Genomic DNA, 16,149 nt, shown 5'->3' on the forward strand with positions numbered 1-16,149 from the left:
TCAAGTACAATCCACTGGAAGGTGGAAAAAAGTGTAGAATAGGAGTTGAACACTAGTCCTGTAAATATACCCTGATCCTCACTAATCATGGAGCTGTAATAGGGGTTTAAACAGTAGTCCTGTAAATCTACCCTGATCCTCACTAATCAAGGAGCTGTAATATGGGTTAAACAGTAGTCCTATAAATCTACCCTGATAATCACTAATCATGGAACTGTAATAGGGGTTAAACAGTAGTCCTGTAAATCTACCCTGATCCTCACTAATCATGGAGCTGTAATAGGGGTTCAACAGTAGTCCTGTAAATCTACCCTGATCCTCACTAATCATGGAACTGTAATAGGGGTTAAACAGTAGTCCTGTAAATCTACCCTGATCCTCACTAATCATGGACCTGTAATAGGGGTTAAACCTTCATTTCATTGATCTCCACCCCAAATGTATAGCGGTAGAATAGCATGCTATTCTCGTGTTTAAGTTCAAGGTCAGAATGGACATAGAAACAAAATGCATAAAATGGGAATTACGTTCATTTATGCGTTTCTTAATTCGGATCGGAATTGCCCTCTTGGTTCAGTAGACTGCTGCTTTTAGAAATTCAAGTGAGTCGACATAAAAGAAAGACACAGACACGCGTCATTTTTAAATTTCACTTGCTAAAAAATAGCTTTATAATAATCATCATATTAATATTAATCATAGTGATTACCCGTTAGAAAACGTTTATAACGTGGATAGTGTTACATTCTGTGTTGGGTAAACCATTTCACAGTGATCTCTCTGTGATCAGAGCTAGGCTAGCTAGACGTGTAGCATCTACACATCTATCAGGGATCAGCGCTAGGCTAGCTAGCCGTGTAGCTCTACACATCTATCAGGGATCAGCGCTAGGCTAGCTAGACGTGTAGCTCTACACATCAATCAGGGATCAGCGCTAGGCTAGCTAGACGTGTAGCTCTACACATCAATCAGGGATTAGCGCTAGGCTAGCTAGACGTGTAGCTCTACACATCTATCAGGGATCAGCGCTAGGCTAGCTAGACGTGTAGCTCTACACATCTATCAGGGATTAGCGCTAGGCTAGCTAGACGTGTAGCATCTATCTCACAATATACGGTGCATTCGGAAAGTATTCAGACCCCTTTCACTTTTTTCCACATTTTGTTACATTACAGCCTTACTCTAAAATTGATGAAATATATATTTTTTCCTCATTAATCTACACACAAACAACATTTTTTAATTAAAGAACTACCTTATTCAGACCAAATTTAGAAACAAATCTAAAACTGAAATATCTTATTTACATAAGTATTCAGACCCTTTGCTATGAGACTCAAAATTTAGCTCAAGTGCATCCTGTTTCCATTGATCATCCTTGAGATGTTTCTACAACTTGATTGGAGTCCACCTGTGTTAAATTCAATTGATTGAACATGATTTGGAAAGGCACACACCTGTCTATATAAATGTGCCACAGATGACAGTGCATGTCAGAGCAAAAACCAAGCATTGAGGTCGAAGGAATTGTCCGAGACAGGATTGTGTCGAGGTACAGATCTGGGGAAGGGTACCAAAACATTTCTGCAGCATTGAAGGTCTCCAAGAACACAGTGGCCTCCATCATTCTTAAATGGAAGACGTTTTGAACCAACAAAACTCTTCCTAGAGCTTGTTGGTTCAACTTGTTGGTTCAACTTCTCCCCCGGCCAAACTGAGCAATCGGGGGAGAAGGGCCTTGGTCAGGGAGTTGACCAAGAACCCAATGATCACTCTGACAGAGTTCCAGAGTTCCTCTGTGGAGATGGGAGAACCTTCCAGAAGGACAACCATCTCTGCAGCACTCCACCAATCAGGTCTTTATGGCAGAGTGGCCAGACGGAAGCCACTCTTCAGTAAAAGGTCCATGACAGCCCGCTTGGAGTTTGCCAAAAGGCACCTAAAGGAATGTCAGACCAGGAGAAACAAGATCTCAGACCATGAGAAACAAGATCTCAGACCAGGAGAAACAAGATCTCAGACCATGAGAAACAAGATCTCAGACCAGGAGAAACAAGATCTCAGACCATGAGAAACAAGATCACAGACCAGGAGAAACAAGATCTCAGACCAGGAGAAACAAGATCTCAGACCAGGAGAAACAAGATCTCAGACCAGGAGAAACAAGATCTCAGACCAGGAGAAACAAGATCTCAGACCATGAGAAACAAGATCTCAGACCAGGAGAAACAAGATCTCAGACCATGAGAAACAAGATCTCAGACCAGGAGAAACAAGATCTCAGACCATGAGAAACAAGATCTCAGACCAGGAGAAACAAGATCTCAGACCAGGAGAAACAAGATCTCAGACCATGAGAAACAAGATCTCAGACCAGGAGAAACAAGATCTCAGACCAGGAGAAACAAGATCTCAGACCAGGAGAAACAAGATCTCAGACCAGGAGAAAAAAAGATTATCTTTGGCCTGAATTCCAGCGTCATGTCTGGAGGAAACCAGGCACCCCTTATCACCTGTCCAATACCATCCCTACGGTAAAGCATGGTGGTGGTAGCGCATGCTGTTGTGATTGTTTTTCAGCAACAAGGACTGGGAGACTAGTCAGGATCGAGGGAAAGATGAAAGGAATGGTATTGAAAGGATGTACAGAGATATCCTTGATGAAAACCTGCTACAGAGCGCTCAGAACCTCAGACAGATATGAAGGTTCACCTTCCAACAGGACAACAACCCTAAGCCAAGACAGTGCAGGAGTGGCTTCGGGACAAGTCTCTCAATGTTCTTGAGTGGCCCAGCCAGAGGCCAGGATTTGAACCCTATTGAACATCTCTGGAGAGACCTGATAGTATCTGTCCTGACATCCAACCTGACAGAGCTTGAGAGGATCTGCAGAGAAGAATGGGAGGAACTCCCCAAATACAGGTGTGCCAAGCTTGTAGCATCATACCCAAGAAGACTCAAGGCTGTAATCACATCAAAAAGGTGCTTCAACAAAGTACTGAGTAAAGAGTCTGAATACTTATGTAACTGTGATATTTCAGTTCATAAAAAATAAAAAAAGGCGAAAATTAAAATCATTTTTTTGCTTTGTTATTTGTGTGTAGATTGATGAGGTATTTTTTTAAAATACATTTTAGAATAGGGCTGTAACGTAACAAAATGTGGAAAACGTAAAAGGGTCTGAATACTTTACAAATGCACTGTACTCTCTCTCTCTATATATATAGAGTAAAGAGTGCATAAAAACTAAACATGTAAAACCACAACACAGTAAAACAGCTACAGTCACAGTGTGCAACACTCTTGCCCCATTGGTTGGTTGGCACATATTTGGCCCCACCCCCATCTTGTTGACTCTCTTCCAATTGGTGGCATGAACAAATGGGCGTGTTCTTTTTCTATGTGGTGGTCACTATTGCTATTTGCTCCAGTCAGTCAGTCCACAGATCAACATCTCCATCAACATCATTTATTTCAAATGAAAATAAAAGAGACATTGATTTCAGCTCAGTGTAGAATATTGTACAATGGCACTGCATCAAACAACAAGTGTATAAAAACAACAAATTTAAAACAGCGATAAAATGAGTCAAAGAAAATAAATACTTTCTGTAGAAACCTGTCCATTGAGGAACCACGATGTCTGTCTGTCTGTGAGAAGAAGTGAGAGAGAAAGGAAAATGGAAGGAGGGTGTTGCTAGGTGTTTGGTTAAGGGTGTTGCTAGGTGTTTGGGTAAGGGTGTTGCTAGGTGTTTGGTTAAGGGTGTTGCTAGGTGTTTGGTTAAGGGTGTTGCTAGGTGTTTGGTTAAGGGTGTTGCTAGGTGTTTGGTTAAGGGTGTTGCTAGGTGTTTGGTTAAGGGTGTTGCTAGGTGTTTGGTTAAGGGTGTTGCTAGGTGTTTGGTTAAGGGTGTTGCTAGGTGTTTGGTTAAGGGTGTTGCTAAGTGTTTGGTTAAGGGTGTTGCTAGGTGTTTGGGTAAGGGTGTTGCTAAGGGTTTGGAAGAGCTCTGTTGGTCTTCAACAAGAGCCCTCTGTCTGGATCCATTCTGTCCATCCGTCCGTCTGTTTGTTCTTCTTCATATCCAGTTATCCTTCCGTGCATTTAGTAATCTCTCAAACAACTACTGGAGGAGAGACCTAATGGAGAATGAGAAACTTTTGTTCCAAAATCTGTCCTATCATTTTCATTCAAATCTGTTGCTCATCTACAGTAGCAGGAATTAGAGAATCTTCTAGAAAGACAGATTTATTTTGACTTCACTTTACAAACTCGCCCTTGAATACAGAATATTGTTACCCCACCCCTACCACAGCTATAATCGAGGTAACAAACACGTGATAATATTGACAGTGATCGTAATAATCCATAGTAAGGTAGCAACAATAATAATAATAATAATAATAATAATAGTCATTGTAATAACAAGATTAATGAGAGTAATTTGGAGAGATATTTACATGTAGTAAGTGTGGAAGTGGTAAGCAGGGTTTTGCTCAGTATTCTCTGACCCTTGCCTTGACGGTTCTGAGGGAGTTTGTAATTGAGCCTGCTAGAGGTGGACGTCACAGTGTGGTTACACGCACTCACGCACTCACATACGCAGCAGCTACTAGGACACAATAACCTCCTCCCGTGGCTGCTGTGCCATCTGTCTGTTTGTGATTGTAGGGGTTTGTACCTCTGTGATCAGGTACACCAGGTAGACCCGGTCGAGGGTTCAACTCAACAGGTAGGAACAGAACAGTTAGGTCATCTCCCTTCTTATCGTGGAGAGTGGGAACAAGTTATTCGAAACTCCTGGTTGAAAAACGTTCTGGTTTTAGATTCCAGGGGGACTCCATCGTTGTATTTCCAGTTAACCCCTGAAGACATGTGACCAGGGTCAGGGTTCGAGATACTGCTAGAAATTGAGGTACTTGTAGTTTGATCGTCCGTCTGAAAGATGTTTGCACATTTGTAGGTGGTGGGGGGGGGGGGGGGGGATTGGCCACTTTTTTGTCCTGGTGCTGTGTCCAGAGTTGGCTATTGACCCAGTGTGAACCTGGAGGTAAGACCCAGGCCCATTGTTAAAGAGTGAGTCTCAGCCTGGTTGAACCCAGGCCCATTGTTAAAAGAGTGAGTCTCACCCAGGCCCATTGTTAAAGAGTGAGTCTCAGCCTGGTTGAACCCAGGCACATTGTTAAAGAGTGAGTCTCAGCCTGGTTGAACCCAGGCCCATTGTTAAAAGAGTGAGTCTCAGTCTGGTTGAACCCAGGCCCATTGTTAAAAGAGTGAGTCTCAGCCTGGTTGAACCCAGGCCCATTGTTAAAATAGTCTATCACACTAACAGTCTATCGCACACTTTTATACTTAAAAATTGCACTGTTGGTTAGAGCCTGTAAGTAAGTATTTCACTGTAAGGTTGTACACCTGTTGTATTCGGCACAAGTGACAAATAAACTTTGTTTTGATTAACAGTAGAGTTAGTCTACACCGTCTATCACACTAACAGTAGAGGAGTTGACACAGTCTATAGCAGTCCCACCCATCAGCAGAAAACAGGTTTAAACAGACCAAGAATAAGCAGAGAGATAAAAGCGAGGTGGTAAAATATGATGACGAGGCTGACTGAAAACCTCCCTGTGGAATGTTCATGCAGAACGTAGATAGATCATCCTAAGGAACAATGTCTTCAGGTTTGGAGAATCGTTCACAGTGGAAAGAGGGAGCAATGATCTCTGTCTTTGAGCTCGTTTGTATTGAGAGGTTTCAACGATGTAACGCAATACGTTAGGATACAGAGGACGTTTGAAACCCGGGCAGAATTTAATCTGTGATTGGGGGTTACAGGCATTGCAGCTTTTATCCAGCCAAAAATACACAGCATTTCCTGTGAAAGGGGATCTCTGTCAACGCAGGAACATTGCTTTTTAAAAGCTGCAAAGTCTATAACTCAGGCTATTCAGTGGGATAAATAAAAGTATTCAATTTACTGATATGTGAACAGGAAAAGGCCCCGAGATATATATGGGTCTAGTTTGTGGTTAAACTAACGGGGAACAGAGAGACAGAGAGATCTGGGTGTCCTAAAAAGCATGCAAGGACCACGACGATATCCAAAGGAAAGATAGACCTCTGCCTCAACTCAACTACACCACATACTGTTCTATAATATTTCTCTCCAGAATATTTACATATGTGTATAAACATTTAGCATGTTACAAGAAAAAACCCACATCTAGCTGGTTAGGCACATGGAGTTGGAGAGAGAGAGGGAGAGAGGGAGAGAGAGAGAGAGAGAGAGGGGAGGGAGAGGGAGAGAGAGAAAAAGAGGGAGAGAAAGAGAGAGAGAGAGAAAGAGATGCCATTTATACCCTGTGAATTGGACCATACCAATCCTACATATTAATTCATCACATTTGAAAAACTACTTCTGCAAATTGTACAAAGCCTTAATATTACACAATGCTATAGTTTATAATACTGTATTCAACATCTTCTATGTGTATTTTCTTTACTAATCTAGAAATATAGGTAAATAACGTTAGAAAATATACATCTCCCATTAAAATATATAATGTATAGTTCATTCCATTTTCTGATGATATAAAAAGGAAAGGCAGGTTGTGCTAACAGAATCACTTCACCATTGGGCCTCAAGAATATCGCTCAAAAACACAAGTCACCACACGCACACTGCAAAACGCAACCCTCGTTCGTCACAAAATGTCACTCATAGTTCAGAGTGCAAACGCACGTCATCATATATTTTTGTTTCTGTCACTTAAATGTTAATTGTTTTTCGAATCGACAGTATTCAGAGCCACTCAAATATTTTCCTGGGCAACAAACTCCTCAATAATTCCTTTGTTACTGGAGGCAGATTGACCACGTGACCCATAATTCCTTTGTTACTGAAGACAGATTAACCCCGTGACCCATAATTCCTTTTTTACTGAAGACAGATTGACCACCAGACCCATAATTCCTTTGTTATTGGAGACAGATTGACCACCAGACCCATAATTCCTTTGTTACTGAAGACAGATTGACCCCGTGACCCATAATTCCTTTGTTACTGAAGACAGATTGACCCCGTGACCCATAATTCCTTTGTTACTGAAGACAGATTGACCCCGTGACCCATAATTCCTTTGTTATTGGAGACAGATTGACCACATGACCCATAATTCCTTTGTTATTGGAGACAGATTGACCACGTGACCCATAATTCCTTTGTTACTGAAGACAGATTGACCCCGTGACCCATAATTCCTTTGTTATTGGAGACTGATTGACCCCGTGACCCATAGAGCATGCAGCCTACTGTACCCGGTTTCCTCCCTCGTTACCATGTTCCCTCATTCCAGAGGAAAAGAGGAGAAACAGTGAATTATGTTTTAGAAGAGTCTTTAGTTACATTAGAGTGGATTTCACTGTAAAGGCTACACATGACAAGGCTTCTGAGAGAGAGAGAGAGAGAGAGAGAGAGAGAGAGAGAGAGAGAGAGAGAGAGAGAGAGAGAGAGAGAGAGAGAGAGAGGAGAGACTTAACAAAGCGATCATCCTTCTCTCAGTCAGAGGGGTGTGAAATTGGGGGATTGTCTTCTCCACCCCCTGAAGAGAACCTTGGGCTGGAGTTACATAGAGGGACGAGGAGGCAGACAGGCAGATCGTCTGGGGCCCTTGGCAGTGCTCGGATTCACAGGCCATTTTTGTTTGGTGATCCGGTCTTAAAATCTTGAAAAAGCATTTTAGTCAAACGTTGATTACTTGTCCAAGTTTATGTTGGAAAGTAAATGAAGACATCTAAAAGTATATTGACCTTTTGTCTACATAGTCTCCAATTTTAGGGGGGCCTACACCCCCATCCCCCCCCCCCCCCCCCCTTTCTGACAAAGTGATTCGGTGAATCCTCATTTGGCCACCAGGGGGTGCCAATGTCTCGCAGACAAAAAGGGTCCCTTTGTGAGATCTCAATATGCTTCAAAACGCACCTCAACTCAGCTCAACAGAAGAAATCATACCATCACCGCCAAACCCTTACAATTCAGAAGGAATATCTAAAAAGCAAACAGCTTCAGGTTTTTTGTTTGTTTGTGATGTTCTCCGGCTGTTAAGTATGCCGTGAAACACTTACAAAAGCTTCCCTCTGGGCAAACAGCATCGTGCGCACTATGTACAAAAAGAAAACACACACACTTCTTCAAACAGTTTAGTATACTGCTACCCCAGACAGCTGGGATAGAGGGACGGATGCTCGGGCCAAGAGGAAAGAGTTGGGAGAGAGAATATAGTCTTCGACGAATGAGTGTAGACCTGGGTCTTGTGTAGGAGGCATGTAGGTTGAATGTCATCCGTAGTTGAAGGGTTGGGTGACTGTGTATTACAGAGTCTTCAGAGGATGTAGCCAACTAGCCAAATGCTGTTGTTATTGAGAATACCTTGTGTGATGTTGAGCCGAGCATCCATTTTGAGATATCATCTGCTCTAAGCCCACAGGAGCGGTTGAGGTTTGTCCCGGCGAAGCCCGTATTTCCTGTGAGGATAGAGGCTAGGCTTATTAAGATAGTCTAGGCTAAACCAAGCTAGGCTACGCTAGGTGAACAGGCAAGCACAGACATGCTACTGCTGCTTGACTACACATTCCAATGACTTAGCAAGAGCGATACTTCTTTCATCTTTATAGCTCTTATACCCCTCCAAATTAAAACAAAATCCTCCATCTCTCCATTTTATTTCTGACAACAAAGATGAGAAGAAACGCGAGTGGAGCCAACTGTGATCCTATGGCCTCCATTTTGGCTCCGGATTCCACAAAATGGCCACTGTCGCCTCCTGCTCACTCCTTCTGTCTTGCCATGTCCTGGAATGGCATGATGATGGGACCCAGCATCCCCAGCAGTGGAAGCTTGAGAGAGAGTCAGTATACCCAGAGAGATGCAGGTCAGCACTGAAGGGACATTTGGTATGGCTCTATATCAGGGGTGGGCAATTCCAATCCTCGGGTGCCTGATTGATGTCACAGTTTTGCCCCAGCTAACACACCGGACTCCAATAATCACCTATTCATGATCTTCAGTTTAGATGAATAAGCTGTGTTTTCTAGGGATGGAGAAAAAGTGTGACACTAATCATGTCCTGGAGGACTGGAGTTGCCACACCCCTGGTCAACATCGTCACTGAGGGGGTTCAGTGTATGGGACTTGGGAGGCGTGTTGTTGATCTAGGGTAGTCTAGTGGTCAGACAGGAGGTTATATGGCCACGTTTAGACGGTCCCAGTGTTCAGAGTCAGATCTGTAGATCTCAAGTTTTTGTAGGGTCGGATAGAAGTCTGATAAGGGTCACCTTATATGTCCATGTTCAGTGTCTGAGCCTCGGGATGTAAATCTACAACCATTGTGGTTGTTCTAGGGTGGCATAGTTCTCAAATAAGGGTCTCTATCTCTATAATTGGGCTGTCCCAGGAGTCGGGTCTGAGTCGGTTCTGTTAACTGGGATAAAGGGCTGTATCTCCATGTTCAGAGCCGGGTCTGAGCCTCTGGGATGTAGATCTCGATGCTGTCTGCGCTCTCAGTGGCTGAGTTCTGTCTGAAGGAAGCGGACCTCTTGGTCTGGAGCAGTCTCCTGCGTGCCTCAGTCCTCTGTCTGTCGCCCAGGTCTAAGGACTTCTCCCGGACAGGCACGGCCCGTCCCACACTCCCGCTACGGGCCATCACCAGCCCCCCGCCGCCTCCTCCTACCCCTCGTTCCACTGGGGGGTCGCTGACGCTGTCGGCACGGAGGCTGCCGCTCACTCCCCCCGCTGGCTTCTTTGGTAGTGGGGGAGGAAGCTTCTTGTCATCCTGAGGGGGATGAGGGGGATGGGGGAAGGGGGGGTGGGGGAGGGGGGGATGACGGGAGGAGGGGAGGGGGGATGACGGGAGGAGGGGATGAGGGGATGGGGGGATGACGGGAGGAGGGGATGAGGTGAGGGGGGGATGACGGGAGGAGGGGATGAAGGGAGGGGGGGATGACGGGAGGAGGGGATGAAGGGAGGGGGGATTGTGTGGTTGGTGATGTTGGATGATAGAGTCAGTGGGATGTGGTGGACATTATGGAAGGGTGAGCAGAGTCAGTGGGATGTGGTGGACATTATGGAAGGGTGAGCAGGGTCAGTGGGAGAATGAGGGAAGGGTTGAGGTAGAACATGAGAGGAGGATAAAGTGCAAATAGAAGATTGTAGGGGTGGACAGATGTATAATGTGATGTAAAATACAAACCAACATAATAAAGACAACCATGAAACAATACATAGGGAGAGTAGACATAGCAGAAAGGAGTCAGAATATTCCCACCAAAATAAAGACACCAATGTGGATCAATATGTGGAAGAAGAGAAGAAGGAAAGGAGGAAGGAAAGGAGGAAGGAGGAACGAGGAAGAAGAGAGGAAGGAGAAAGGGAAGGAAAGGAGGAAGGAGGAAGAAGAGAGGAAGGAAAGGAGGAAGAAGGAAGGAGGAAGAAGAGAGGAAGGAAAGGAGGAAGGAAAGGAGGAAGGAAAGGAGGAAGGAGGAAGGAGGAAGAAGAGAGGAAGGAAAGGAGGAAGGAAAGGAGGAAGGAGGAGGAGGAAGAAGAGAGGAAGGAAAGGAGGAAGGAAAGGAGGAAGGAGGAAGGAGGAAGAAGAGAGGAAGGAAAGGAGGAAGGAAAGGAGGAAGGAGGAGGAGGAAGAAGAGAGGAAGGAAAGGAGGAAGGAGGAAGGAGGAAGAAGGAAGGAGGAAGAAGAGAGGAAGGAAAGGAGGAAGGACGAAGGGAAGGAAAGGAGGAAGGAAGTGTTAGCACTTGTTAATAGTTGCCAGTTGTTACTGTGAGTTTTGTTCTTCCTGTCTTTCCCAAAACAATATATCAAAAGTATTGCCATAAAGCTTTGAAACAGCACTCAGTCATTTTAGTTAAGACGGGCTCAGCTAATTTTTTTGCATTCAGAACTAACACAAAACTTTAAAGCACAATGCTTTGAGCCATTTTGTCTCAAAGCCTCTCCTCTCTTGATGTTGTGCAGTTTCACAGCCAGGGCTGGCTTGGGGGCAGCAGACCCATCTGTGCCACTCTCCGACACACTGCCATCTTGGCTCTGGGGAATGACCCAGGGTCAGGGGGCAACTGGGCAAAGCGGATCCCAGCTCTCACTTTCTTGTCTGGGGGAAGCCTCCAGCCGGAGTCCTTGAGCCTCTGGAGGTGCTGGAACTTGACCTTGACGTCTTCCACGTTGAGCTGGAGCAGGTCCCAGAGCCCGGACAGGTCCTGAGAGGTGGGCTGGGGGTACGCGGACGGGTCCTGGAGGGGGGGAGGGGCAAATAATACATAAGTGGGGTCATGAGAACCGATTACGAGAAAACTGTAGAATATATCCCCATAGCTACGACTCATTCCTATTGGTAGATACATTATCTCCATATCTAGGACTCATTCATATTGGTAGATACATTATCCCCATAGCTAGGGCTCATTCATATTGGTAGATACATTATCCCCATAGCTACGACTCATTCCTATTGGTAGATACATTATCTCCATATCTAGGACTCATTCATATTGGTAGATACATTATCCCCATAGCTAGGACTCATTCATATTGGTAGATACATTATCCCCATAGCTAGGGCTCATTCATATTGGTAGATACATTATCCCCATAGCTACGACTCATTCCTATTGGTAGATACATTATCCCCATAGCTAGGACTCATTCATATTGGTAGATACATTATCCCCATAGCTACGACTCATTCATATTGGTAGATACATTATCCCCATAGCTAGGACTCATTCCTATTGGTAGATACATTATCCCCATAGCTAAGACTCATTCATATTGGTAGATACATTATCCCCATAGCTAGGACTCATTCATATTGGTAGATACATTATCCCCATAGCTACGACTCATTCCTATTGGTAGATACATTATCCCCATAGCTAGGACTCATTCCTATTGGTAGATACATTATCCCCATAGCTAGGACTCATTCATATTGGTAGATATATTATCCCCATAGCTACGACTCATTCATATTGGTAGATATATTATCCCCATAGCTACGACTCATTCATATTGGTAGATACATTATCCCCATAGCTAGGACTCATTCATATTGGTAGATATATTATCCCCATAGCTACGGCTCATTCATATTGGTAGATATGCCCATTCTGTAGCTAGGACTCATTCATATTGGTAGATATGCCCATTCTGTAGCTAGGACTCATTCATATTGGTTTGACAAAAGATAGAAGAGACCACACACACACACGCACACGCACACGCACACGCACACGCACACACACACACACACACACACGCACACACACACACACTCACACACTCACCACGCTTTGCTGGCACAGACGGAAGAACTGCTGCACCTTCTGAGACGTGAGCATCTGGGCACTGCCCACCGCATTACGGATCAGCTCCAGAACTGGACAGGAAACACACAGGAAACAGGATGTAAGGCGACAGAAAGACGGGGAGTCAGGACACAGAAAGTAGAAAGTCAAACTTGTGATATTTGTGCGCCACCCGCGAAACCTCCCGGGTGGCGCAGTGGTCTAGGGCATTGCATCGCAGTGCTAGCGGCGCCACCAGAGTCTCTGGGTTCGCGCCCAGGCTCTGTCGCAGCCGGCCGCAACCGGGAGGTCCGTGGGGCGACGCACAATTGGCATAGCGTCGTCCGGGTTGGGGGTTAAGGAGGGCTTGGCCGGTAGGGATATCCTTGTCTCAGGATGTAAAATGTAATATAATGTATGCACTCTACTGTAAGTCGCTCTGGATAAGAGCGTCTGCTAAAGGACTAAAATGTAAAAAATGTGAGCTAAGGCTGAAACCAGTCCATCTTTCCTATAACCTACTTCCTCCTCTTTCTGACAACCCCCACCACTCATCCAACATCTCACCCCCCTTCCACCCTCCCTCCCTCCCTCTCTCCCCCTTTCCTCCCCCATTCCTCACCCTCCTCCGGCAGCTCGTTCTCCTCTGCCTCTCTCTCTACGTTCTGACACCATCCCTCCATCCTCTCCACCTCCGCCTGAAGGAGGCGTAAGAAGAACTCTCCGTCTCTCAGACAGGGCGAGGCACGACCAGAATCAGGTAGACTACGGAGGCCCCCCTCCAGTGAAGGCTGGGGTGTGCCTATCCAGCCACCTCGGTCCGCTGCGAGGGGCAGGGGGGAGTGGGCCCGCGGGGGCAGGGGGGGTATCTGGTGAGGGTGGTGGTCTGTAGCATAACCATCCTGGACGTAGTCCTCTCTGTAGGCCCACTGGCCCTGGGTGTGCACCTAGAGAAAGGAGTAGAAATACCAGTTATGCTAATGGGTAGGCTAAACGATAAGGCTTAGGTCAACAACAACAAAAAAACTATTCAACACAGAACCTGAGTAAAAACGGGTTTAAAGTCAAAGTAAGTCAAGTTAGGGAGAGATGGGAAATTTACACAACACTTACCAGGAGGAAAAGGGGGGACGGTTTAGTATATATTTTTTTATTTAATCCAGCGGAGGATCATGTCATTTGTAATCAATTAAATGTTCATATTGTTAAGGGTTTGAGAATGTTTTCTTTATCATAGTATCTCGACGTGTGGCCCTATGCTGCCCCTCATCCCTGATTCTCTGCTGAGCACACAATATCAAATATGCCTAGTGTGGTCTCAATCAGATGATCCATCTCCGTTATTAAACGTTACAGGCCTAGGCTATAGGAAGAGCATGCTCAGAGAAGCACAGGGGAAATATATTTTTATCAGAAAATGTACTTTCCTTCCTGAGTTTTTTCTTCTTCGCTGCTAGGATAGGCTATCATGTATCCCAGGCAACGGAGAGGCTATCATGTATCCCAGGCAACGGAGAGGCTATCATGTATCCCAGGCAACGGAGAGGCTATCATGTATCCCAGGCAACGGAGAGGCTATCATGTATCCCAGGCAACAGACAGGCTATCATGTATCCCAGGCAACGGAGAGGCTATCATGTATCCCAGGCAACAGACAGGCTATCATGTATCCCAGGCAACGGAGAGGCTATCATGTATCCCAGGCAACGGAGAGGCTATCATGTATCCCAGGCAACGGAGAGGCTATCATGTATCCCAGGCAACGGACAGGCTATCATGTATCCCAGGCAACGGATAGGCTATCATGTATCCCAGGCAACGGAGAGGCTATCATGTATCCCAGGCAACGGATAGGCTTTCATGAATCCCAGGCAACGGAGAGGCTATCATGTATCCCAGGCAACGGAGAGGCTATCATGTATCCCAGGCAACGGAGAGGCTATCATGTATCCCAGGCAACGGCGAGGCTATCATGTATCCCAGGCAACGGATAGGCTATCATGTATCCCAGGCAACGGAGAGGCTATCATGTATCCCAGGCAACGGACAGGCTATCATGTATCCCAGGCAACGGAGAAGCTATCATGTATCCCAGGCAACGGAGAGGCTATCATGTATCCCAGGCAACGGAGAGGCTATCATGTATCCCAGGCAACGGAGAAGCTATCATGTATCCCAGGCAACGGAGAGGCTATCATGTATCCCAGGCAACGGAGAGGCTATCATGTATCCCAGGCAACGGACAGGCTATCATGTATCCCAGGCAACGGAGAGGCTATCATGTATCCCAGGCAATGGAGAGGCTATCATGTATCCCAGGCTACGGACAGGCTATCATGTATCCCAGGCAACGGATAGGCTATCATGTATCCCAGGCAACGGAGAGGCTATCATGTATCCCAGGCAACGGACAGGCTATCATGTATCCCAGGCAACGGACAGGCTATCATGTATCCCAGGCAACGGAGAGGCTATCATGTATCCCAGGCAACGGAGAGGCTATCATGTATCCCAGGCAACGGAGAGGCTATCATGTATCCCAGGCAACAGACAGGCTATCATGTATCCCAGGCAACGGAGAGGCTATCATGTATCCCAGGCAACAGACAGGCTATCATGTATCCCAGGCAACGGAGAGGCTATCATGTATCCCAGGCAACGGAGAGGCTATCATGTATCCCAGGCAACGGAGAGGCTATCATGTATCCCAGGCAACGGACAGGCTATCATGTATCCCAGGCAACGGATAGGCTATCATGTATCCCAGGCAACGGATAGGCTATCGTGTATCCCAGGCAACGGAGAGGCTATCATGTATCCCAGGCAACGGACAGGCTATCATGTATCCCAGGCAACGGAGAGGCTATCATGTATCCCAGGCAACGGAGAGGCTATCATGTATCCCAGGCAACGGAGAGGCTATCATGTATCCCAGGCAACGGAGAAGCTATCATGTATCCCAGGCAACGGAGAGGCTATCATGTATCCCAGGCAACGGAGAGGCTATCATGTATCCCAGGCAACGGACAGGCTATCATGTATCCCAGGCAACGGAGAGGCTATCATGTATCCCAGGCAACGGAGAGGCTATCATGTATCCCAGGCTACGGACAGGCTATCATGTATCCCAGGCAACGGATAGGCTATCATGTATCCCAGGCAACGGAGAGGCTATCATGTATCCCAGGCAACGGACAGGCTATCATGTATCCCAGGCAACGGATAGGCTATCATGTATCCCAGGCAACGGATAGGCTATCATGTATCCCAGGCAACGGACAGGCTATCATGTATCCCAGGCAACGGATAGGCTATCATGTATCCCAGGCAACGGAGAGGCTATCATGTATCCCAGGCAACGGACAGGCTATTATGTATCCCAGGCAACGGATAGGCTATCATGTATCCCAGGCCTGCCCTGCTCTTACTGATGTAAACATTTGTTGCTGACTATTTGACTATTCAGCTTCAGATAAGAAATGACTACAGTATCCTACAGTAGACCCATACAGTATGCTACAGTAGACCTATAGAGTATCCTACAGTAGACCTATACAGTATGCTATAGTAGACCTATACAGTATGCTACAGTAGGTCTGTACAGTACCACTACAGTAGGTCTATACAGTACCACTACAGTAGGTCTATACAGTACCACTACAGTAGGTCTATTCAGTACCACTACAGTAGGTCTATACAATACCACTACAGTATGCTACAGTAGGTCTATACAGTATGCTACAGTAGGTCTATACAGTACCAATACAGTAGGTCTATACAGTACCACTACAGTAGGTCTATACAG

At 45.8% G+C, this 16,149-nt stretch overlaps 1 protein-coding gene across 1 annotated transcript in view; it reads right to left on the bottom strand.

Annotated features, from left to right (window-relative positions):
* Positions 1 to 639: 639 nt before the first annotated feature.
* The window catches only part of dlgap3 (discs, large (Drosophila) homolog-associated protein 3), a 157,071-nt gene continuing 141,561 nt past the window's right edge, over positions 640 to 16,149 (bottom strand). Inside the window, exons 10-13 of the mRNA XM_055893249.1 lie at positions 12,967 to 13,291; positions 12,345 to 12,436; positions 11,145 to 11,291; positions 640 to 9,822 (exon numbers count right to left, since the gene is read on the bottom strand). Of these exons, the coding sequence (XP_055749224.1) occupies positions 9,499 to 9,822; positions 11,145 to 11,291; positions 12,345 to 12,436; positions 12,967 to 13,291 (888 nt within the window). The 3' untranslated portion in view covers positions 640 to 9,498. The remainder of the gene's footprint in view (positions 9,823 to 11,144; positions 11,292 to 12,344; positions 12,437 to 12,966; positions 13,292 to 16,149) is intronic.

Source organism: Salvelinus fontinalis, chromosome 32 (genome assembly GCF_029448725.1).
Source record: "Salvelinus fontinalis isolate EN_2023a chromosome 32, ASM2944872v1, whole genome shotgun sequence".
Taxonomy (NCBI): Eukaryota; Metazoa; Chordata; class Actinopteri; order Salmoniformes; family Salmonidae; genus Salvelinus; species Salvelinus fontinalis.